At 48.5% G+C, this 23,040-nt stretch overlaps 2 protein-coding genes across 5 annotated transcripts in view; one reads left to right on the forward strand and one right to left on the reverse strand.

The window, feature by feature from the left end:
- The first annotated feature begins 127 nt into the window (after window positions 1-127).
- MIS12 (MIS12 kinetochore complex component) lies at window positions 128-1,389 on the forward strand. Its single transcript, XM_010301277.2, has one exon. It carries the CDS (start codon window positions 422-424, stop codon window positions 1,052-1,054), a length of 633 nt encoding a protein of 210 aa, XP_010299579.1. The 5' UTR covers window positions 128-421; the 3' UTR covers window positions 1,055-1,389.
- A 13,774-nt stretch (window positions 1,390-15,163) lies between these two features.
- Window positions 15,164-23,040, reverse strand: part of CAMKK1 (calcium/calmodulin dependent protein kinase kinase 1) — a 107,579-nt gene continuing 99,702 nt past the window's right edge. For 2 of the 4 annotated variants that reach the window (XM_075771435.1, XM_075771436.1), the window contains exons 16-17: window positions 19,425-19,469; window positions 16,584-16,793 (exon numbers count right to left, since the gene is read on the reverse strand). In XM_075771435.1, coding sequence (XP_075627550.1) covers window positions 16,721-16,793; window positions 19,425-19,469 — 118 coding nt within the window. In that variant the 3' untranslated portion in view covers window positions 16,584-16,720. Of the gene's footprint in view, window positions 16,794-19,424; window positions 19,470-23,040 lie in introns of all 4 variants that reach the window. The other 2 variants (XM_075771437.1, XM_075771438.1) reach the window with 1 other exon arrangement.

The raw sequence follows: 23,040 nt of genomic DNA on the forward strand, positions 1-23,040 counted from the left end.
CTGAGTTCTCATTGGCCGAGCAGGGATCGCGGCCTCTTGCTCCTCTCGCTTTCCCCGCCCCCGAAGGCTGGAGCGCTTGATGATTGGCGGCGCAGTTGTCGTCGTGGCCACTGATTGGCTGCCGGCGGTGCTGCCCTCCTGAGGGAGTTCGAACGAGGCGGGAAGCGGTGGAGGGAGCGGAGCGGCGCGCGGGGCGCTCGGCACCGGCCGCGGTTACCGGCCTCGGTTCTGCGGCCCTAGAGCGGGAGGAGCGGCCCCGCCGCCTCGGGTAACGGCCTGGTAGGCCGCGGCTGCGCTGGGCTTACTGTGGGAGCCGACTTCTCCTCAGCTCCCGGGCTCGGCCTTCCCGCCTACAGCAAGGCCCGTCTGCCCCGGGGCCTGCGTTTCTCTCTTCGTTCCTTACCGGCTTTCATCCGCCACCATGTCGGTCAATCCCATGGCCTACGAAGCGCAGTTCTTTGGCTTCACTCCCCAGACATGTATGCTGCGCGTCTACATCGCGTTCCAGGACTACCTCTTCGAAATGATGCTGGTGGTAGAGAGCGTAATCCTGAAGAAGCTGGATGGGTTTCCCAACTGTAAAATCAGCCCCTTCCAAATCCGGAAAAGCACCGAGACATTTCTTCTCTTCATGAAGGAACACTTTGATAAACTCTTCAGTAAAATGGAAGAAGTGCTACTGCAGCTGGTGTTGAACATCCCTAAGAACGTGCTCCTTCCCGAGGACAAGGTCCATGAGCAGTACCCCTACAGCAAAGAGGAGTTCCAGGCGCTGCAGGATGAGATCAATCAGCTGCAGCAGCAGTACAGGGCCGAGGCGTCTGCTGGGCAGGCACTGCGAGCAGAACTGGAAGAACAGAAGGCTGTTCGGGCTGAGCTTGAGAAGATTTTGCAATGGTTTGATGGACTCGAGAATATCTGTAGGGAGCACGGGACCGGCAACTTGAAAGAAAGCTTTGCTTTCTTGACGCAGAACTGTAAGAAACTGCAAGATGTGCTGAAAGATGTTGAAGAGAAAAGCAAAAAAATAAAGAAGCGTGATCAGTTATTGTAATGGAAATTCTGAAAAGGCAACGAAAATCATTTAGACAGCGTGCTGAAATTTATAGGGACTTATCTTTCCAGAGCATCTCCTCTAATCCCTTACTCCTCTAATTCTGCCAGGATCTGGACTAAAAGCTGTCGAACTGTGTCAGTTTGCACCTATTTAGCACCTCCCTAGGGAAGTAGGGAGAGGGAAAAGCCTGTAAAAAGTAACTGTGAAACTGGTGATTGGGAATAAATTTTGGGTTGGGTAACCTGGCTGTGAAGGTGCCTTCCTGACCTTATGGACATTAACTGAACACAATATAGCATTTGTTGATTTTAAGGATTAAAAAAAAAAGTAAATGTCTAAGTAAGGCCTGTGAGAATGTGTGAGTGAATTTCCAGACTGACAGCAGCTCAGAGTCGGTGTTTCTCTCAGTGAGGACATCAGGACTTTGTACCAGTTTCCCAAAGGACCTGTATTGCACAGGCGGTCTCTTGTTTCGGCTAAGGCGCCCTTCGCTGTGTTTTCAAAGCCAACAACTAGGAATTCCTTAGAGAAGAGTGAGACGGCGATGCTGTGGTCAAGGTTCTGAAGAGAGAGAGATCTGTTTGCATCAATACTGAATTTCGGCCCAGTTTCTGAAATTTCAGGGTTACTTACCACTTCATATACATTAGCTAAGAGAGACCTTGTGTTTCCTTTAAGCAAGGACAGCATGCTGCTCCAGTGACTGAAGAGAAAGACGCCACTAGAGGAAATGAGCAACTCGATCACCTTGTCCTACTGCAGCTTATGTTGCTTTATATATGGTTTTGTTTGGTTTTATTTTTGTTGTCCAACGTCCTTTTTCTACTAAATAGCAAAGTTCATTTTATTCATGTTTAATCTGATTTTCCTGAAAAAAAATTTGTGAAGAATGACTGATATGCTGGAGTTCTTTGAAGTCACTTAATTAAGCTTATTCCATCTGTACTTGCTTCAAAACACATTGCAGCCTGTGTGCATCTTTCCATTGGTCTCCGCGGGTTTTGAATCTCCTGTACAGACATAGCATGATATCAATACTAATTTCCACTTTACTAGCATAGGTGTTTGAAAGACATTAAACTTGTGAATGATTTAGAAGTTACTGCAATTAAAAAAAAAAAAAAAGTATTAAAAGCATAAAATAACACTTTGCAGTTCCTTCTTCCCTGACTTTTGAAGACTTTATACAGTATCAGCTTGGTAAAACCAGTATCTTTAAACATATATGGCCTCGATGTGCGGCTGGAGGCCTACGAGACTCCGTGGCGACTTGAAATCCTCACAGAGGAAGTGAATTTCTGATGTTGAGCTCTAGACTTCTGTAGTGAATTTTTGTCTGTGTGTAGGCTAGAGTTCAGAGGAGGAAAAAATAGGGAAATGAGTAAAAATTAATTTCTTTGTTTAGAAAACAACTTAGTGACTTATAAGTTATCTGGTATTCTCTAACTTGAAGCTTGAAAAGTAGAAAAACATGATTAATGCAATGTCTGCTGTAGATAATCTTGCTGGAAAAGCGTGCCTTCGTTTTTAGACAGCTACCATCAGTTTTGTTGCAGAAACCAAGCAGCCGCTGCTCTAAATTGAATGCAAATGTGTAGATATTGTTACACTGAATGTGAAATTGTAAAGAATAACATTTGAAAAACCGACTGAGAAACAAAGGTGATAACTTGACCTCAAAGACCCGAGAATGGTTCCACCAGAGCAAGAATTGACAATGGGGGATGAAACAATCGATCACTGCCTGTTCTTCAGGGCACAGGTCAGCGTAACTGCTGTCCAGACCTAATGTCACGATATGCTCCTGGAAGTCCTCAGAATTATTGGTATCTTGTCTTGGAAATAGGAGGAAAACGAGATGTGATGATAGCACTGACAGATCTGAAACCTTTCACTTTCTGCAATCCTGAATAAAGGCGTTGCTGCATGCAGGGGAAATGTCCCAAATACGAAGCTCTTCACATCTGTTCACACAAAGGGTCAGCATCTGCACAGGTCAGGTTTGCCTCGCTGGGGAATGCTGTGCTATGGAGGCACTGGTGGGTGGAAGGGTGACGTGGCTTCTCTGGTGGAATTAGATCTTTTAAGGTGTTTATTTTGGAAAAAGGGGTTGGGGGTTTTGGTGTAGGAATAAATTATTAGTATGAGTGTGTAAGACAGCTCGTTACAGCTAATAGAAGTTCTCTCTAAACAGGAGATTTATTACTCTGAGCTCTCTGTTTAGGCTTCTCTTCAGCCAAGATTAAACGCTGGTGGTCTGATGACAAAGCATTTCCACATCCAGTGGAAATAAATGACAGAGAAGAAGGAGAAGAGCAGATCTCCTCTGGAGATACCGGCTTAAATTCAACTGCTATTAAAATCCTGTAATCTAATTTCTCTTCTTCATTTTTGTGGATAAAAATCAATTTAAAGAATAAAAGTCTTTAAGTGGGGGGGGGGGGGGCACAGGATACACAGTGAAGGCTGCTGCCAAATACAAACCTCAAAGAGTAATGAAAAGTCTCAGCAGGAGATCCAGCGTATTTCAGTGACATATGTGGTAGCAGTATATTGAAGAACAACTGTTTTGTGGGAGGGAATAATGCTATTTTTTTAAAATGCTTATCTATGAAATGCAAATAAGCATTGAAAGTCCTTTTTAAATAAGGTTTTCAATTAAAAGCTGAATGAAAGGGATATCCGCGGAAGTTTTAGCAGCGGGGACTGCACTGACAGCCAGGAGAAGCTTTGCAGCAGAGGGCACCAGGAGACCAGCCCAAGGCTTCGCTTGCAGAAAACTGGTTTCTTTTTTCCCCCCTCTCCATACCTTTCACGTGCACCAAGAATTGTCAAGCGTCTCCTGAGATAAATCAGTTGTTTCACCCTTAATGAGTGGGAGACACTTTTCTTTGGGCATTACATGCCATGAGAGACCGTGCATGTCTCTGCAGAAAGCTGGATCAGAACGTACAGAGTTTATATAGCCTAATGCTGTACTTGCCTTTAAAGAGGAATTACTCTCATTTTTCACTCATTTGTGCTCAGATCTCTGCACTTTCTCCTCTCTAGACCAGGCAGCCTGCACAGCGCCGAGGTCTTCTCCAGTGCGTTCTTCATGATTGGAGCTGTGGGTGAGCAGGGAGCCCTGGCACTGGGCATGATGGTTGTACTGGGATTGGCCTGGACATTGCAATTGCTATGTGACATTTGCGTTGTGGTTTCTGTGCATCGCTGTATCACTCTGCTAAAGCAAAAATCCCCTGTATCATTAAAAGTCCCAAAGAAATAAATCTGATATTAACCATCCAACCCTCCTGGTGCGGGATATCTAACAGTCCCACTCAGGGAGGGACTCTGGCAGGGCTGCACCCGCACTGGCCTCGTGCCCTCCTGCCAACGCCCCTTCCTACCTGCTCCTGAAACGATGTCCTGTCATGTGCGCTCTCATCGTTCGAGTCATCATAACAAAATGTATTTTAGATCATTTCCTGATGTGGAGGACAGCGTGGGAGATGCCTTTGGGCAGCACCCATCACCCTCAGGAGCCTGGGAGCTGCTGCTGCACTTTGCAAAAGCTCGTTAGGCAGCTGCCTGCAAATGCCCCGCTCCACATGAAAGGTGCCAGCACTGAAAGACGTTTCTGGCCTGAAACCTCCCTCAGTGGCCCTTGCACAGCCCCGCTAACACGGGCTGCGGGCTCGCCTGGCCACCGAAACCATCCTAACAGCGCCTGACCGTCCTTCTCGCCGTCTACCAGAGTCCAGCCTCAAAACTGAAAATGTCCAGCGAGGGCTGCACGTGCTGCTGCAGGAATCCCTAACCGCCAGGGCAGCTCCCAGAGCCTGTGCAACGCTCCCGGTTAACCTCAGGCACTCACACAGCATTACGGCGTCCGCCCAAGGGTTTTCCTTCCAGCTTCACCTGCTGCTGCAGCAGCTCGTCCTTCAGCTGCGGGTTCCGATGGTACCGGAGGGCCATTCCCAGCCCCAAACTGTGCTCAGGCATTTGTGGGTACCCTTGAGGTCCAGACGCTGGTGAGCAGCTCGACATTCCGTGACTCCATCCTCGCTGGCCTCTCCGGCGGCCCTGGCCCTGTTCACCAGGGAATGATTCAGCAGATGGGAGCAGCGATGGCCGTGGTCCATGTCCCATCGGTGACAGCGGTACAGGTACAAGACAGGCAGACACAGTCCGGCACCAAGCTGCTGCAGGAGCGGGGACCTGGGACTGGCTTTTAAAGAAAGGGAAGAACATGGTTGATTTTAACGCTCGTTTTCTCTAAATGATTGCGCAGAGCTGGAAGACTCAAAGAGCCCCAGGCTGGGACTGAGCTACTTCACAAGACCCAACATAAAAAATACAACCAGCTGTTGTGAAATGTTACCAGGAGGCTTTTGCAGGGGGGAACAGCCTTGCTGGGGTGCACTTGGTCCGACAAACAGCCCAGCAGCAGAGCTGAGGTCTAAGGGGAATGAAGCCACCGGTTTTCTTACCGGGATAACATGCACTCCTGGTCCAGAGACGTGTGGGAGCCCTGAGGCTCGTCAGGGCAGGGGATGTCCCAGGAGCTGCACATGCCATCAGGATGGGGAAAGGCTTTGAGCCCCACTGTGGCTACTGGGCAATCAGGTTTTCAGCAAAACTCGCCCCAGGGAATTAAAAAGTGCTCACTGGCTGCAGGGAGAACGTGCAGCCGGATTTACAGCCCCTACCCATGGAGGAGGGGGTTGGGTGCAGCGGGGAAGGAGCCAGCACCAAGTTCCAGGGGTGGTGGGGTTCCCAAAATGCAAATGCATGGGGGTCCAGTTCCCCCATGGCAAGGGGAAAAAAGGATAAATGAAATTCAGAATGTTTTTGGCAGCATTCACAGTCAATTTGAGCACTCGGGGCCAGGTGATGCAGCCCTCCTCGCTGTATACACTGAATGACAGTGTAATTAACAGCCGTTAATAAACCCCCACCTGGCAAAATGCCAGCCTTGGGCCAGGGAGGTTACCATATGCTGCCTCATTAAAAGCTTTAATTACAGACAGAAAACACCCATGGCAGCCACATGCTTTAATTGCTTCAACTCAAGCTGGCGGCGGGTCAGCTCCCTCCCTTGCCGGCAATCCCAGGGCGGCTGGGGGCTGCCGGCCCCAGCCCCATCCCACAGCAGGGCTGCAGGGACCGACAGGCCAGGGAGGAGATGCTCATGCAACACCGCACCATTTTTTATTTATAATGATAAAAAAACCCTTGTTATGCCAAAAAATTTTTTTCCACAGCTATCCTGGCTGGCCCAGACTAAGCAAGAGCATCTCCCTACCTGAAACACAGCTCTGAGAAACCTCCTCTGCCAAAACAGATGGAGTTCGATAGGCAAGGAGGCAGGGAGAGAGACAGGCGCTGCAAGGCACTACGGGTGATACGAGTTATCCCGGCTGGTGTGCGTGGCGGCTCTCCTCTAATGTGTTTGCACATCGCACACCATAAAAGCGGATGAGGGTGAAAGCACTGAGTGTTTCGGTGGGGTTTACGGAGAGCTGCCCTGGTGCTGCCCCCCCACCCCCCCAGCCCAGCCCTGGCACTAAAATAAATGGGGCACTGAAAATGGATGTTCAGCTCACATTAGTGGCAAAACATTGATTTACTCAAGCAAACAAACTGGGTCAGGGCTGTGTTGCTGAATGGCTCCTGGCCGTGTTTGCTTGACCTCCCCGGAAATTGGTTTAAAAAAGAACACACTAAACACCTTTATCCAACTCAAGGAGAAGAAAAGAAAAATTCTTGAAGTGTTTGGCAACAAAGGGATCACTTTCACATATGAGATAATTTTTTCCCCCCCTCTCTAATTAAACCATAGGAAAGAGGGAGTGTGATTAAACAGCCTCTGCTGGAGGGAAGCCTTGGGGGCATCCACGCAGCTCGGGGTGTGGAGCAGGACAGGTAACGATGAAGGGTGAAGTTTTTAAGGGGTTACTGCCGGTTGGGGCTGTGTCTGCTGAGGGCTGATGATTCCCCTTCACTGGGGACAGGAAAACCCATGTCCCTTGCACAGCCCTGCATGGCTTTGGGGGCTTCCCCAGCCGCTCATCCTGCCCCAAAGCCATCCTACCAACACTCCAGTTAGCCTTAAGTGGCGGTTGTGGTTCTCAGGGCCAAACTTTGGACGACAAAATGTGATTCAGAGGTTGGTTTAGCTCCACCTTGGCTGTCCTGAAGGACTCAGGCTTTTACTTTAAAACCACCACCCGTTTGTAGCTGGACCGTGCCCAAACCCCAGGCAGCAACTGCCTACCAGTACCCAAACCTGCAGCTTGTACGCACACACGCCAGCATCGAATATCAGACCCAGCAGAAACATCTTCCCATCTTCTGTTGGAAATCATCATAGGAAATTTAATTTCAGCCTGAAGAGAAAAAAAAATTAATAATAAACTAAGCAAACGAACTAGAGAAATCATGTCGAAGCAAGATTGAGTGCCTTTGGAGCTCGTTTCCCTGTGTGGATCCTGCCAGGTGGTGATGCCCCAAAACCAGACACTTTGGACCCAATGGTCCCACGCCTGCGACCCCTCTGCTTGCTGTCCTCACCCCCGCCAGCAGCGCTGATTAGTTTTGTCCCCTTCTCTGTGCAGCTCCCCAGCCTGGCACCTCACTACAGACCCTCTGCCTGGGCAGCCGTGGCTCCCGGCCGCTTGCTGCTGGGATTTTATCACCTCTCATTTCCCTGCGGAAAGGAAATTCTCCCACTGCTTTGCCTCACTTATCCCTCCCGGGCTGTTATTACTCCTACTTACACAATTCAGAATATTATTCCCTCCTGTCACCTTAATTTCTAATAATTAGTATTTGGTATAATGCTATAGCAGAAGTCAGCTCTTAATGAATATTATAATAAGCACTAAATTATAATTTACTGCTCAAGAAATCCATTTTAAAACACAGCGCATTTAAAAGAAAATGAGGGGGAGCAGCTTGGAGGCCATTTACGTGGCTGAACCAATCCCCAAATCGAGTTCCCAGCGAGATCCTAAAACGTCCATAGACCCTGGGGACACTTACTGGCCTGGGACACATCCCCCACCACGTCTTGGGGCTGGATGCACGATGGTGGCAGCGACGTGACCCACCGAGGTGGGACCAGGACACCACCGCATTCTGGGGAACAAGCAATTATGTGACTTAAATATTTTATTTACTCCCTGACAAAACGCTGGGGTATGAATCCACCCGGTGTGGGAGTGGGCGGTAGCATTAATCCAGCAAAAGTGCTTGCGCAGTAACGAGTCCTCACTGTCCCCGTTCGCGCACACCTGAGCCTCTGTCAGTCCCTCTTACCGAGCGGGTTTTTGGTTTGTTTTTTTTCCTTCCTTTCGTGGCGCTGGTTGCAGTGGGTTCAGCCCTGTTGCTATGGCACTGGGGCACATCTGGGCATGTTTTTCTGAGCTTATCACACAAATCACTTCTCCGATAGCACAAAGCAACACGGTGCCTTCCTCACCCGCCGAGGCTCAGCTGGTCGGGATCGCTGCAGCACTGAACGACCCGGCTCCAAAGGGGGTTTCAGCTCTTCGGTCACTACTTTGGTGTTGGTGTGCCAGAAACAAGCTAGGAAACCCAACCGGGGGGGGGGAAAGAAGGAGTACAAAAGTTTCAAGTGATGTTTAGTGGCTGCCTTGAGCCCGCAGGAGCTGGTGACAGAGCTCATCCCTCCCTTTCCAGTGCCGAGTCACCCCCTGCCCTTTCATGGCCATTTCTCCCATGATTTTGAGAGCGCTGCAGCTGTCCACCCTCATCGCCACCCCAGAGAGGGTCAAAACAAAAATGCAAAGACTGGACTTGTTAGGAATAAACAGTCCCAGGTGAGAAATAAAGCTGCATGGCTTACAAAGTTCAAGCAACACCCCTCTCTGTTTTAATAGAGATGGTAATTGCTGTATCCTTCGTGACAAGTAATGTGGCCACAAAGTACTTTCTGCTCAGCATTTGCAAAATAAATTGCAGGGCTTTGTCTTAGCGTGGTTTGCTGGGAAACACCGGTCATCACCTTGGTGTGCAGTCTGCTGCTGCAAGCAGAATGGGAAAATGAAGCTGTAACATCCTAATTTGAAGCACAGACACGCCTCATTATCCTCCGCCAGCTGCCAGGGGAGATGTGAGGACCAGCTCAGACAGGGATGTTTCTGACACAGGATGAGTTTCCCAGCACATGACAACTGGCTCAGGGCACAAAGGGGGCTCCTGCTTTTTTCAGGGAGGGAGGAAAGGGAGGTTAGGGATTTCCTAAGCTACGCTCGCTCTTGGAGACTTTGCCAAAGCAGATAAAATAGCAAAGCCCACCTATAAACAACATGGGTTATTCAGCAAAACTGTGCATTCATCCCCCAGTGCATCCCCTCCCCACAACACAACAGCAAACAGCCCAGCTCTATTGGAAAAAAGTCCTTCAGGGTACGACGCACCCAAGTTTCTTTTCCCCATTTACTTTTGCTGTCCAGGCACAGCCGAGGACCTGGACCCCGCATGGGAGACCATCCCTGGCTGGAAAGGTTTTGGTCTCCCCATTTCTGTCCCCTGACGCTGAAGCCAAAACCATCAGCTCATGGGAAGGGGGAGCCGAGCCCGGTTTGTTTAACCCAAGGGATCGAGCATTGCGTCACCCAAGCGATGAGCCGCGTCAGGGGACACACAGCCCGGCTGTTCCCTTGTGTGCAGGACTCGGCTCCTCTGGGGCAGCTCATCGCGGGACTGGGGACAGGCTGCGAAGGCATCAGGAAAACAAAGCCCAGGGCACCCCAGTGAACAGACAAGACCCTAGAGCCAGTTCACTGCAAGTTCTTTGTACCTCGGGTCCTTTTACATTCAAACTCAGAGGGTGCTCGCAATTATACTCATAAATTAACGGGTGTGTTTAGCATTAGCAGTTATTGGGCTCATCGTGTGTCTGTTTGAGCTAAACATCAATGACAGATGATGACATAGATGCCTTCAACTTTTTTTTTTTTCTTAAATTTTTCAGTATTTGAAGAACAAGACAGAGCAGTGCCTCCGCGTGCCTCACCTGGAGGAAGGTGCACCCCAGAGCACCGCGGGATCAGCCGGCCAGTCCTGCCCAGCAGCACCAGATGAGCTCAAGATTTGCTGAGGTTTCCACAATCGTGCTGAGTTAGCTCTAGCCTAGGCCAACCCCTCTTCGAAGCAAAATGCACTTTTCTTTGGAAGCAAATGCATTTAAGGGAAGAGAACTTCACAGGTCACGTTACAGCAAGATGCTGTGGCAGTTGGTGATGTGGTACTGAAGCACGATGGGTCCCCGAGCCTCTTCGTCCAGGGAAAAGCCCAGGAGGGAAGGGCAGGGACAAAGGAAGCGGTGGAAACCCTGGGAGCCCCTCGTTGCTGCAGCTAAAAGCACGGTGAGGGCTTGGACAGCAGAGCGCAGGCGAGAGCCAGCAGCAAGTGCCACGTTAGGAACTGCACTTATGCCAAGTGTCATTTCTGTGTGCTTTATTATCATTTTCTCTTCAGTTCTAGAGTACAAAAGCATGCAAAAAATAGCCTCTCTATTCATGGTACATATTTACAGTGCAATGGCCACGTGCCATTACAGTACTGAGTGCATATACATCATGCTTGAATTATAGCAGAGTACATACAGAGTCATATATTTAACATCAAGTGTAACAAGAGACTTAAATACTAACAGAACAGGCCTATACATCAGAATCAGCAGCAAAATTACGGCACAAAGGATCTGAATTATATCCTCAAAAGTTGCAATTTATTTTTCTTCAATTTACACTTTTTTTTTTTTTCTTGGAACGCTTTGACTGATGGCTTGTGGTTACTGACTGAGGGCCTGGGCATCTGCTAGCAGTGACCCAACACACACATAGCTCTCCTTCAGGGAAGGGAAGGTGAGAGGCAACAACTGGCTCTTGAGCTCCTTTCCTTCCCTCGTCCCGTGGGAGGCTGCGTTCAGAGTAACAGGCTCACAGAATAATCCAGGTTAATTCAGGTTGGGAGGGACCTGATCAGAGCGTGGTCTTCTGGAGGAGGCTCTCGGCCAGAGAAGAAATCCCTTTCACTGCTCTGCTCAGCAAACACCACTGTAAATGCGCCCCAGTAAAGCGGGGAAGCTTGGCAACCAAGCTGAGTTACATATACACACAAATCCCACGATCTGCTTCCCAGTCTCCAGTATTCCTGCTGGACACCCAACATTATCGTGCTCTCGGCAGGACCCCCTTTTAACTCACACAGCCACCCTGCCCAGAGACAGCTCTGGGGAGACAGCAATCCTTGCTGCGGTTGTTCTGAAGCTCTTGCAGTAGCTGCACCATCCAAGGATAACTTGCAATCATGCAACAGCTTCTCACGTACCCGTTTGTGCTGCTTGGTGTCAGAGAACCCAAAGCACCAGCTACAGGATGCTGCTCACTGCAGCTGGCGGGGCACAAGGGGCTCTGAGCACGAGCGAGGGCAGCCAGGACCCTCAGAGCGAGCCTGGGTTCCTAAGGGGCTGGGCTGAAGGCCCTGGGCTGGCAGGATGAAGCTCTTGGTTTTCTTGGGCAAGATACAGGATGGAAAGCACCAAGCTGGAGAGAGCAAACGAGCTCCCCCAGCCACACACCACAGAAATGGAGAAAAACCTCCCTCAGCCCCTGCCGCAGCGCTGCTGATGGCTTCAGGATACGGAGCTGTGCTGAAGGGACATAAAATTCCTCCCACCGGCTCCCCCCTGCAAGTCTGGCAATAAATAAGGAATTAAACCCTGTCCGAGGAGTTGTTTCATCGAGCTGCAATTCATTTTGCGTGGAGCAGCTACGCCGTCCCCCCGCCAGGCTTCCCTCAGACACGGCCATACATGAAATCAGCTTTCCCACGGCCAACCCCCTGACACCTGACCACCAGCTGCTCCCGCCATCCCTGTTTCATTCCCCAGGAATATCTTCCACAGCAGCATTTGTCAAACCACTCTCCCTAGGACCCCCAAACAACGCAGCTTGGGTTAGCGATGCCACGCTGCAAGGAGCTGGGGGTGTATTTAGCCTCGGGGGGTTTTTGCTTGCCTCGGGGGCTCAGTTCTAGCAGGGGAGATGAAGACCTGCCAAGGGGATGGGCACACACAGAACAGCGCACGGTGGCAGGAATGTGCTGGGCTCACCAGAGACCCCGTACTTCTTGGGGTCCTCCTGGCCAGACCCACTGCTGGCACACGGCGTGGCTGCACCTGCAAACCCGCAACCAACCTGCGCCGCTCCCTCAGCACAAATCTCCAGGTGAACTTTCAGCTCCGAAACTCAAAGACTTCTCTAACCTGCAACTTGCAAGACGCAAAAAGTGAAGCACCATCCAGACAGGAGATGTTGGCCCAGGATGACATGAACAAGATACGTAACTGATGCCACCGTGATCAGCAAAGGAGAGGTCTGACTTATCTGCCCTCAAAATGATAATAAAGAAAACGTTTCAAAGACATGTGGCACTTGATCTTTCAGAAAGCCCAGTCTTTTGCTGTGCAGTTTGCTTCTTGTGTCTCAAGGCACTGAAAAAATAAAAATTAATCACAGTCCAGTCACAGTTAGTGCTGCAGGTGATTTAGTTACACCACGGCTACCCACGCTGCGATCTCTCGTGGATATGTCCCTGGGAACCACCGCCCAAAGCAGAGCCCCTGCACGGGCACAGTGGGGGCAGGCGGCTTTATCAACACGTGAGCGGTTCTCCATGCGTCCATTTGCACGCTGCAATACATTATTAAAGAGCTGAAAACCTCATTTATTTGCAAATGTGACATTCACAGTGACGTATTCCTGCCCAAAGGGTTAAAGACATTCTCTGCAGTGTTCCTTTGTGCCAGACAGGAGATACTGAAACAGGATTTTTACTTAGCACTACCTCCCCAACCGAAGGCCCAGAGGTATTAACTGAGCAAGACAGAGAGAAATCTACCTGCTGGAGATCAACAAGATGTGCGATTTCCCCAAAAGAGAAATTTCTGTCAAGGTGTCTCAGTCTGGGCCCATCCCTGAGCTGGAAAAGCCGACTGAGACAGATCAAAGCTGACCGTGCCACCACGCCGCAGGGGAAAGAGGAGCCCTCCCGGGACACAGAGCGGTTCAGAGCATCCCGGTACCTCTTTTCACAGGATGCTTGTTCCCCAGGAATAGCACAGGCAAGTGAGGATTCAAAGGGGAAACCACAGAGCATATACAAAAGCATCACAATGTGCCTACCCCAGCTCTTCTTGCTGCTCTGAGGAGCCCTGCCACGCCAAACCCGGTCCCTTCGTTCATAGAGAGAAGCGAGACAAATATTTAGCTATCCAGCTAAAGAGAATGAGTTTCCTGAGGCCATAAAAGGGCTGGCTTGCCAGAGATTTCAGGGTTTTTTAAATAAACACTCTCTTTAGTCTCTTCCTTTCTTCAGAGCAGGAGCAGCATTGCTCCCAGCTGCCCTAACATGCACATAAACAAGCACGGATTTCATTTCAGCTAAGTGAGAACTAGAGCTTATTTTTGCAGGAGTCCTACCAAGCCTTTGAATAAATCTGAGCATTTCTCTTGCTGGTAGCGCACCTTTTTCATTTCATTTCATTTCACACAAGTTTTCAGGCTGCTGTCTGTAACGGATGGCTTCTGGAGGCATAAAGGAAAGACCCACAAGGCTGGCAGATTTGCTGGCGGTATGACAAAAGCTCAGCTGTACAACTCTGGCTTGCTTCTTGCACCTGCGGAAACAGCTCCAGAAGGATTTCTTGTCAGAAAGGGCAATTTTTTTTCAAAGTAATTTTGGGATAATTATAAAAACCACCCATTTCCTCCATTCCCTTCCAAAACTGAAGCGGCACTCCAGCTACCACTAAAGGAACATGACATAGAGATAATTTGTAAATGATCATTTGTTCGGTCACATCAGTTGAGGCTGAGAAGAGCCTTCCTGCAGCCATGCCCTGCTAGCTCCCACCCCCTTGGCCATTACCAGAATAACCCCAACAACTGGCTGGATTAACAAAGTGTCTCTCCGTCCCTGAATTATCCTTACCATATATTAAAAATACAATAAATGACCCCATGTTAACAGCTCTTTGAGCACCACTCAAGTATTGCTTAGCCCTCAGAAGAGCCATGGGGATAAGGATCACCGGTACTCCCTCTTTTCCCAGGGGTAAGGCAACTTCCCAAAACATGCAGTCGTCCTGAGATCACCCCTCTGCGCGGGCTGGGGGCTCACCCAGCATTGCAGCCTTCCTCCCTGCTGCCGGCAGCCCAGCCCTGCCGCAGCAGAGCTCTGCCATGGCCAGCCCTGGGGGACACAGGGTTCGCTCCTGCCACTTCCCCAAGGCTGTTCAGCTCGGTCCCTGGTGCGCAGCAGGACCTGGTGGCATGCCAGCGGTTTGTCCCAGTACAGACCAGTTTGCATCCAGAGACCATCCCCTCCGCAGGCAGCGGTTCTTCCTGCCCAGTCCCTCCTCCCGCATTTGCAGGGCTCCCCCTTGCGCTCTCAGACTTGCCAAGTCTCCGTCTCAGTTTTCACTCCCTTTCACCAGGCACTTAAATCTTTGTTACAAGGCAGCCAGATCCAAGCACACGCTTGAGTGTGCCAACCCGCGGGACGTATCATGGCACTTGGCCGAAGGAGAGCCACGGGCCCTCAGAGGATGCTGAGCGCACAGTTGGCGCAGGCAGACGCACAAATGCAGGCAGGATTTACCATCTGGATGCGAGTGATGCAGAGCACAGGCCCAGAGCAGTAACCTTTACAGCATATAATCCCTTTGCCTGCTTTAGAAATTAAAGGTCTCCGTAATAAAATGCATTAACTGCAATACTATTTCCCAATTTGTCAATATTTACAGGCAAGACATAGGGCTGAGCCTTCTGGGCATCCCACCGAGGCGGCTGAAGACCAGCGAGGGGAGGCAGCAGGCTGTGGATGGGGAGCAGAGGCCACCGGCAGCAAAGCCCGGTTAGGAAAATGTTGGGAACCACCAAACTAGACTGCAGTAAAAAGAATGGGAACACCAGTATTCCAGGCACTACCAACAATCCTTGTACATGTATCCCCTCGCACAAAAAATGTGGGGACAAAGTCCCAAGCCCTCAAGGGTTAACCTATAAAAAGACAGTAAGATGATTATGTAGGAACCAAATTTAATCGTGTCCTTTATTTAAGTACTATAAAATAAGAATCCAATCCCATTGGCTTCCCACGGGCATGTTCAGACCCCATAAAGCTCAAGGGAAAATATTAACATGTATTTTGATGGATTGATGTCACTGTATTTTATTCTGAGTGCAAGAGTGAAATTCCTGATTATATACACAGTCTGTATAGTCAACAGCCGCTGAAATAGCTGCATTTGCCCTTTTAAGTGCAACCTCTCACCTGTTGTCAAACTGTAGAGATGAAGCTTCTAATCCCAAGTTTAGAAGCAATCTATGGATAAAATAGCAGCATCAGCACGTTCATAAAAATTACAGTCTGAAAATAAAATTAAGAATTAAAGCCTTTAAAAAACCAAAAGATAAAGTTTTTGATCTCATTTGTGTTCTGTAGCTTTCCTTAGTCTAAAAACCCTCCACCAACATTTTCCATCCTAGGGAATGCTCCCAGTTTGGGTCATTTATCAGGAAATTAGAGTTTAAAAGCATCAGGTACATAATTTTAAAGGAGCTAAGAGATGAGTGAAGGAAAAGAAATCACCCTTAAATAAAATAAACCCAAAACCTGCCAACTTCTTTTCACCTTTGAGAACAAGGTCCATGCACACAGGACTGGGCACAGCCGACGGAATGCAATCCCAGCTCTTTGGGAAGAGCACGCCCGGTTAGCTGACGTCCTTGGTGCACTAAGCTTTTCCGTGTAACAGCGTATCCCAATGCTCCAGATGTCTACGACGCTCAAAAGCTCATTGCACATCACAGGGAATATTGTGTAGTTCTTCTATTTTATGCCGCCACCCTGACTAAAGCCATCAATGCTGGCAGGATTTACACTGTGCAAAAAACTGAGGGGTAAGAAGAGAAGGAAAAAAAGGAGAGAGAGAAAGAACGGCATAGAGTGACAGCGTTCATTCCAAAAGGAAGATCTCATCCTTGTTTAACTGATATCCATAGAAATTTTGCCATCAACTCCAACAGGAGCAGATGTATTCTGGTATGCAGAAGAACTTTACCCATGCATTAAATAAAACAGTTGCCCTTTGATATAAAACCTGGCTTGATGTCATTTTTTTTTCCTGATGCTTGAAATAGAGAATGCAAAAAAGCAAGGAAAAAGTCTCCGGGGCAAACGACCCATGAGACAACGTTTGGTTTGCTACGTTACAAATAAAACCACATTCATTGGCCAAGACACCCAACTACAATGCCCACACGTGAAACACAAGTGGAGAGCAAGGCACACAGGGAGCAGCGCACGGACACCTCGCACAAGGAACACAGCCACCCACGAGGCCAAGACAGCCCTCTGCCAGCTGCGCTGCCCAAGGACTTGCTCTTCTTATTGCTGCTCTGTTCCTCCTTTCTGGTTTTCTGGGTTGGTCCATTTTGTTTGGGGGGTTTTTTGTGGGCTTTTTTTTTTCCTTTGCAGGCCCCGGACTTGGCAATGAGGGCAGATACGTGCTAGACAACACCATGATGGGTACAACAGCAGCAGCACGTGAGCGACCAGCCTGCGGATGGCCAGGCAGCTTCAGGACGTAGCTTCATCTTCACACACATCAGGCAGCTCCGGGTCCCTGCCTCCTTCTCTGCTCCCTTGTTTTCTACATGAATGGGAAGGAAATAAAGAGATTACAGGCACATAACAATGCAAGAAATAAAGCAGGTCCTACAGGTAACCTAGGTCAACAACATCAATATTAAGAGGGAAGAGCGAAGAACCAGCCTGTTGCCCTGGTACCACATAAACAGCTCAGCAATATCCCAGCGCGATGTGCCGCAGTGCTACACGCCTCGTCTCTATGCACTTGCTTGGTCTCGGCACCCCGAAGACTAAGCTTTGCACTTTGCACTGTGTGCCCTTCTCCCAGCTGCAGCATCACAAGGAGGGATCTGGTTCTTGGAGAAAGTCTTGCAGACCAGCAGCAATGTTTTGAATTACCTAGTTTGTATTTGGGGAGTTCTAGTCTGCTTTTCTTTAATCTGTTTTTGTGTTGTTTTTTTTTTAAAGATCAGAGTGATGGCTTGATACCATAACTACTTCTCCAAAGCCCCACTGTAAATGGCAGTAAAAACTGAACGCTTCTACCAGAACTCAGTTTTCCCTACACAAGAGTTGTTTGATTTCAGTTTCTGTGAGCTTGTCTGGTCTCCAAACCAGCTCAGCAACCGAGAGCAGCAGTGCTTAAAAACACAGCCAAGGTAACTTAACTTGCATTATACATGCACCACGATACCTTCAGCCTGTTCCCCCTGCTCCTAATTTTTGTTGTCTTCCTATGTAGAAGGCTTGAGCTTTGCTGCGGTGGGATGGGACACCTTACCTCTGCCAGTGAGGACACAGGCTCAGAGCTGCTTAGGGCATCGCTCTGAGGCACAAGTGGAGACATTTAGGCTGATGGAGCATTTTGCTGGCTCAGGCTGGGGGGACTTTTATGGACTCCAAGCCGAGCCAGCCAGTCTGGCAAAGCCTCAGCCATGCTGGCACCACATCCACCACAGGCCCAGCAGCACTGCTGGATGCCATGTGACGGGGTACACACTGCAGGATGCGACAGCCACAGCACATGGTGCCTGCTGTCTGCTCCACAAGCCCGTGCGCAGCCCAAGCCCTGCTGCTGGCTGGTTTCACTCCAGTGCAGTCAGTGTGTCTGTGCCACCAGCTCTGCTGGGGTAAAGCCAGCTCGAGCACCCTGGGGCACCCTTGAGAAGTAACATCTCCACCCAGCCCACCTGTCCGTAATAGAGCCCGTGATCAAGATTTGACCAGAGCAAGTTGTCACAGTCTAGACTGAAAGGCAAAAGTGTGACACCTCTGTTTGCCATCCACCCCACAGCAAAGACCTATGGCAGGCAGACGACTTGCACCTAAACTGCCTGTTTCTCCATCATGAAGATGTGAAGATATCCACAGCGTAAAGGGGGTGATGCTGTCCCCAAGCATCCCTGTCTCCCAGAGTGTCTGGCCTTGCTCATGCCAGCCCAGCTGCAGAAGAATCAGTCTGTGTGGGCAAACCAACTCAGCCGTGGAGAGTCAGTGCTGCTCCATGTGCCTGGAGTGGGGCAACCTACAAACAGCTGAATCACAGCACGTACACACACACACACTCCTGGTAAGTGCTTAATTCCTGCACTGAGTCCCCATTTAACACCAATAATCTGCTGTCGTCTAGGCTGGTGATGTCCCCTGCCTTCTGCTGAGGACACAGGCAAATTTTGGGGGCACACTGACTGTGGCCAGGCTGTGCAGTCACTCCTGAAATACATCTTGAAAGAAGAAGGGCTGTTCTTCATGAGGAAGTTCTCTATGAAAAATGTAGCAGCAGGCATTGGCAGCAGCTGTCACTGACAGCACCATGTCAGTCCCCATCCTCCTCCGCCTGCCTTCTATTTATTTCTGGAGGATCTCTGCAAGTCCTTCCTCACTCGGAGCAGGTGGCATCCTGGCTCTGGCTCATCCGTTCGTCTCAGAGCGGTAAACCAGGCCAGCCAGAGTCCCCAGAGCAGTGGAGCTGCTCCCAGAGGTAGTTACCAACCTCTCACCCCAGACCAGATCTCCCCAGGCCTCAATGGAGGCTGTGTCCTGCCTAAGCACTAGATCCTGGGACTTGACTCCGAGATGTTTGTAAGCAGTTTGTCATGGTTTGTATTGAATGTTATTTTGTTATTTAACAGAATTAATTGGACAGACTGTTCCCTAGAAGGATATGTGTAAGTGGTTGGAGAAATGACCGTGATTTAGAGACGTCCTGGCTGAGGTGGGGTGGGTGGTCACACAGAGCAGAATTTCAGTCAGCCCAGAGCTCTCCCAGCGTGGCATCAGAAGCAGAAGTGCAGGGGAGCAGTGGAGCAGCTGGAGCAAAGATGGCTCCAGCTCTATTTCTTTTGCATAACCGCTAAATATTAAACCTGAGCCCAAATTACAAGTTCAGCCTCAGCTTTTCCCAAATTCTGTGGTTGTTCCTCCATGAACATGGGGCCAAGCAGCAGTTCCTGCTAAAACCCAACTGGCTTTTTTCACCCCTCCCTCCCCAAAGAAGGCTGAAACACCAAAGAACAACTACTACTACTATGCATACATAAACATTAGTGTCACACACAGAATTACTGCAGTAAAATTGTCCTACAGGAAGGAAGGATGGAGCCAAATGCTCTCACTACCACACAAATCACGCAGGCTGAGGAGAGGACACACGTTTCTACAGCACCCAGGGGAAACACAAATACTGAATTACCTTAAAGATGGATGCAAATACACAGATGCGTTTAAGAGTCTGTCCCTGAGAGCAAAACAATGAAACAAAGGAAGAAAGTGATCATGAAGGTGATGGCAGCAGGCAAAGGAGCTTGTAATTCTGCATCTAACAAGTCTAGGGAGCAGAGTGAAAGGGAGGATGGAGCATCAGTCACATTCACTTGCAGCTCGAAGGAAGGATGAGGACAGGCACTGGTACAAACCTGCTCCAGCCCCTACTGCTGCTGAAAGCTCCGGAGTGCTTCCAGCACGCTGCTGATGTCCAGCTGGCTGCTAGCTGCCCTACAGGGATCTCTGCAGCCTATTTTTGAGCAGCACTATGGTACCAAGCCCTGGGACTTTCTCAGCACAAAGCCCCCACGAGGCAGGTACCTCTCCTGCTGCTTTGGGAGAAGCTGTTTGTGCTGGGAGACCTCACTCAGCCACTTTTTTTACCTCCCTGTCCCTCCTGCCTTCCTCATGCCTAACCTCCAGGGACAGTAAGACCCCTAAGGGCAGCGACGGCTCTTTTGCTCTCTTTTTGGGAAGGCTGGAAGCAGAGTAGGCTTTCTAAATACAGATTGATCCCCCATACAGGAGCTGACAACCACATTTCATCAATAGTAATAGCAGCCATAATAGGAAAGTAAACTGGGTCTGTCAAAACACAGCAATTAATTTGATAGGTAGTAGTTGCAATAAATGAGAGTAATAAAATGTGGTGAAGCCAGTGCTGACTCAATTAGGAGAAATCTGGAGCAGGCAGAAGAGATGTAACAAACACTGCTAACAGAAACCCAGAACTTAACTGTGAACGCTAAACAGCTGGGTATAAAAATATTCTGCAACTGGGAAAGTTAGAAACGATCGGTTGCTTCTGCCACCATTAGTGACAGATGTGAGCCCGGCTGTGGTCTGCAGGACCTGCAAGGCTCAGTGAATCCCAGCATTTTCTGAGAGATCCTGCACGAAAGGCAGGAATCGGTGCCGCCTGGACGTCTGGCCCCAGCTACTACACAGCTCGTGGCAGCACTCACATGGCTTCTAGGTGTGCAGAAGTGCTCTCGTGGGAGATGCCAACACTGCAAAACAAGAATTGCCTAACAGGGGCATCTTCATTTTCATTCCCTTCTACCTGCCATTTTAACAGCTGCCTTTTTAACTTTTCAGTGCTATTAAAGCAATAAATAACACCCAGGAGAGGATTTGCTTCTTCCAGGTCTAAGGAGCACTAAAAAAGCCCTCTCTCCTCACAGTACTAATTTAAGAACTATTTCAAAATCACTGCTGTCTTAATGGTGTCCTCTAAAGGATTGAAGCCTGAGGCAAACACGAAAGACCTCCTGCTATCACAAAGACTTCTGCACGAAGCATTTGCAAGAACAGAGCCCAGCACACTGTGTACAGGTAATGCAGGGAGAAATTAAAATAAAAAAAATTCAACCACATGATTTACACTTTCCTCCTCTCCAAATCCCAAAGAATTAGCTGTTAAACCAGCTCCTTTCTCTTCCTCTTTTCTTAGAGGACAGATCCATTTTAAGAACCATCAATTAGGCATCAAATACCAGAAAGCAGACTCAGCTGTCAGAGGATTTCCTGCAAAATATATTCTCAGTATGGGCACAGATGTAAGATGCTTGAAGCAGCAGTGAGTGGGGCTCTGGCAATTTCACATGCAGCCTAATTAAATAAATTGAATGTGAAACTGGAGTTTTCTAAATTGCTTTTCTTTTTTCTTGTATAGAAACACAAGTTATTTTCTACCTAGAACTAGAAGGAGATGCAATATTACGAAGGCTGATTTATCTCTCTCTAAAGTCACTGCCACTGACAAGGAGTAGCTCTGCAGTGGAGAGCTTGGGAACCTGTGGCTCATTTTTCTCTCAGCTCGTTGTGGACAATCACAGGGCAGCATGGCCAGAGAGTGGGGATGGCTGCGGGTGCTGCCCCTCTGGCAAGCCCCACTTTTGGGGTACCCTGTCCAGCCACGGGGGAGAAAACAGTGCCTGACATGCAGGAACTCTGCAGAGCCTTTATGCTACAACAATATTATCTGTTCCTGCTAAGTCTTAGAAATTTACAGTCATTCAAATTTACTCAAAACTTATTTTAACTAACACAGTGCTACTCATAATATTTGCACTGATGTTATAGTTTATATGTATATTAAGGGTGGTTTTACTACAGAACAACCCACTATGAATTACAAACTGGATGGGCTTAGCATCTAGCTCTGTTTGCCCCTGTGGCAATAACACTGTAATCAAGAGATAACTCACTGAACAATGAATGTTCCCATTTAGACTTGGTTCACTTAAAATCAATGTCATTAGATTCAACAAATCTATTTAAATTTGAAGTAATTTTCATTAGATTCAACCAGTATAGCGTTTTTCATAGTTTGAAATAATAATCCAGAATTTCTTAAAAAAGCATCCCTGCTGTAGTGTTTAATACACAACGCCAGTTGTTGAAGAGATTTAGCCAAATGTCTGTCTTTAAAACAGAAGGGTTTTGAGGATGGGTTCTCAAAGGTCCAGTTGTGCATAATTTAATTTCGGATAAAGTTAATTGTTACTGCCAAAAATTGGTGCTGATGGCACAAGATCGACAAATTAAACACAGAGGTTAGTGCAGTGGAGAACTGGCACATTCAAAGACCATTCACATTCTTTTTGGAGATCTCTAAGCGCTTACACTGCTGGGCAGAGGTCAGCCCAGCACCGCCACAGCTCCATCCCTGACCTGGCATGTTCTTGTAAATGAAGGGCCCTGGACGCAACAGCACAACAGTGGAAATTAATACAGGGTTTTCAAAAACCTTTTAGTGTATTCCTGTACAAGGACCCTGAATGCAAACATGGGGCTGAAATGAGTAGAGATAGGGAAAGATGCTGGGTTTGTATAAGCTGAGAAAAATTTGACTAGCAACTTTAGAAAGGAGACAAAGGTAAAAGTGGAGGTTCATCTTGAAGGCCTAAAAAGATTTAGAAAGGGATTAAACATTGATAATGCAGCTAATCAGAAACTTCACAGCTACGTTAGATCAAATGCACTTTACTTGTTCTGAGCAGATAACAAAGCACCTGGCTTTAGGCAGGAACCAGCCACAGTGCCAGGGTCAAGAAGTTTTCCCACCAGATGGTTATTTAGTGGCATAGGCTATCAAGCATCTCAAAAGAAGGTGGAAGGGAAGAGGTCCCTTTTGGACACAGGCTCAGGATACTAGAAGAAACCACCTTGAAATACCAATTCAGGCAGGGCTTAAAAAGAAGAAAGCCTGCCTTGCTCTGAATTAGCTGTCCTGGACAACACGAAGCATGCAATATATTTTTCTTCAAATTTAGTAAAAGTTTCCTCATCTCGGAGCAATGAAACGCAGTGACCAGGAATGATAGCGAAGATACGGGCAGAGACATGTGTCAAATTAGCAATAACTAATTTGGAAGGCAATGAGCCAAGGGAAACAAATGAGGACAAATTCCCTGTGTGAAGCTGGCAGACGAGCTGTGACTGCCATACTCTTCAGATATGTGCCCACAGCAGCGCGCAGTCTATGGGGTGTTTAGCTGTTAAACTGCTGTCTAATATTAACTGGTCCTGGACTCAGAGGC

This window comes from Balearica regulorum, chromosome 19, assembly GCF_011004875.1.
Source record: "Balearica regulorum gibbericeps isolate bBalReg1 chromosome 19, bBalReg1.pri, whole genome shotgun sequence".
NCBI classification, from domain to species: domain Eukaryota; kingdom Metazoa; phylum Chordata; class Aves; order Gruiformes; family Gruidae; genus Balearica; species Balearica regulorum.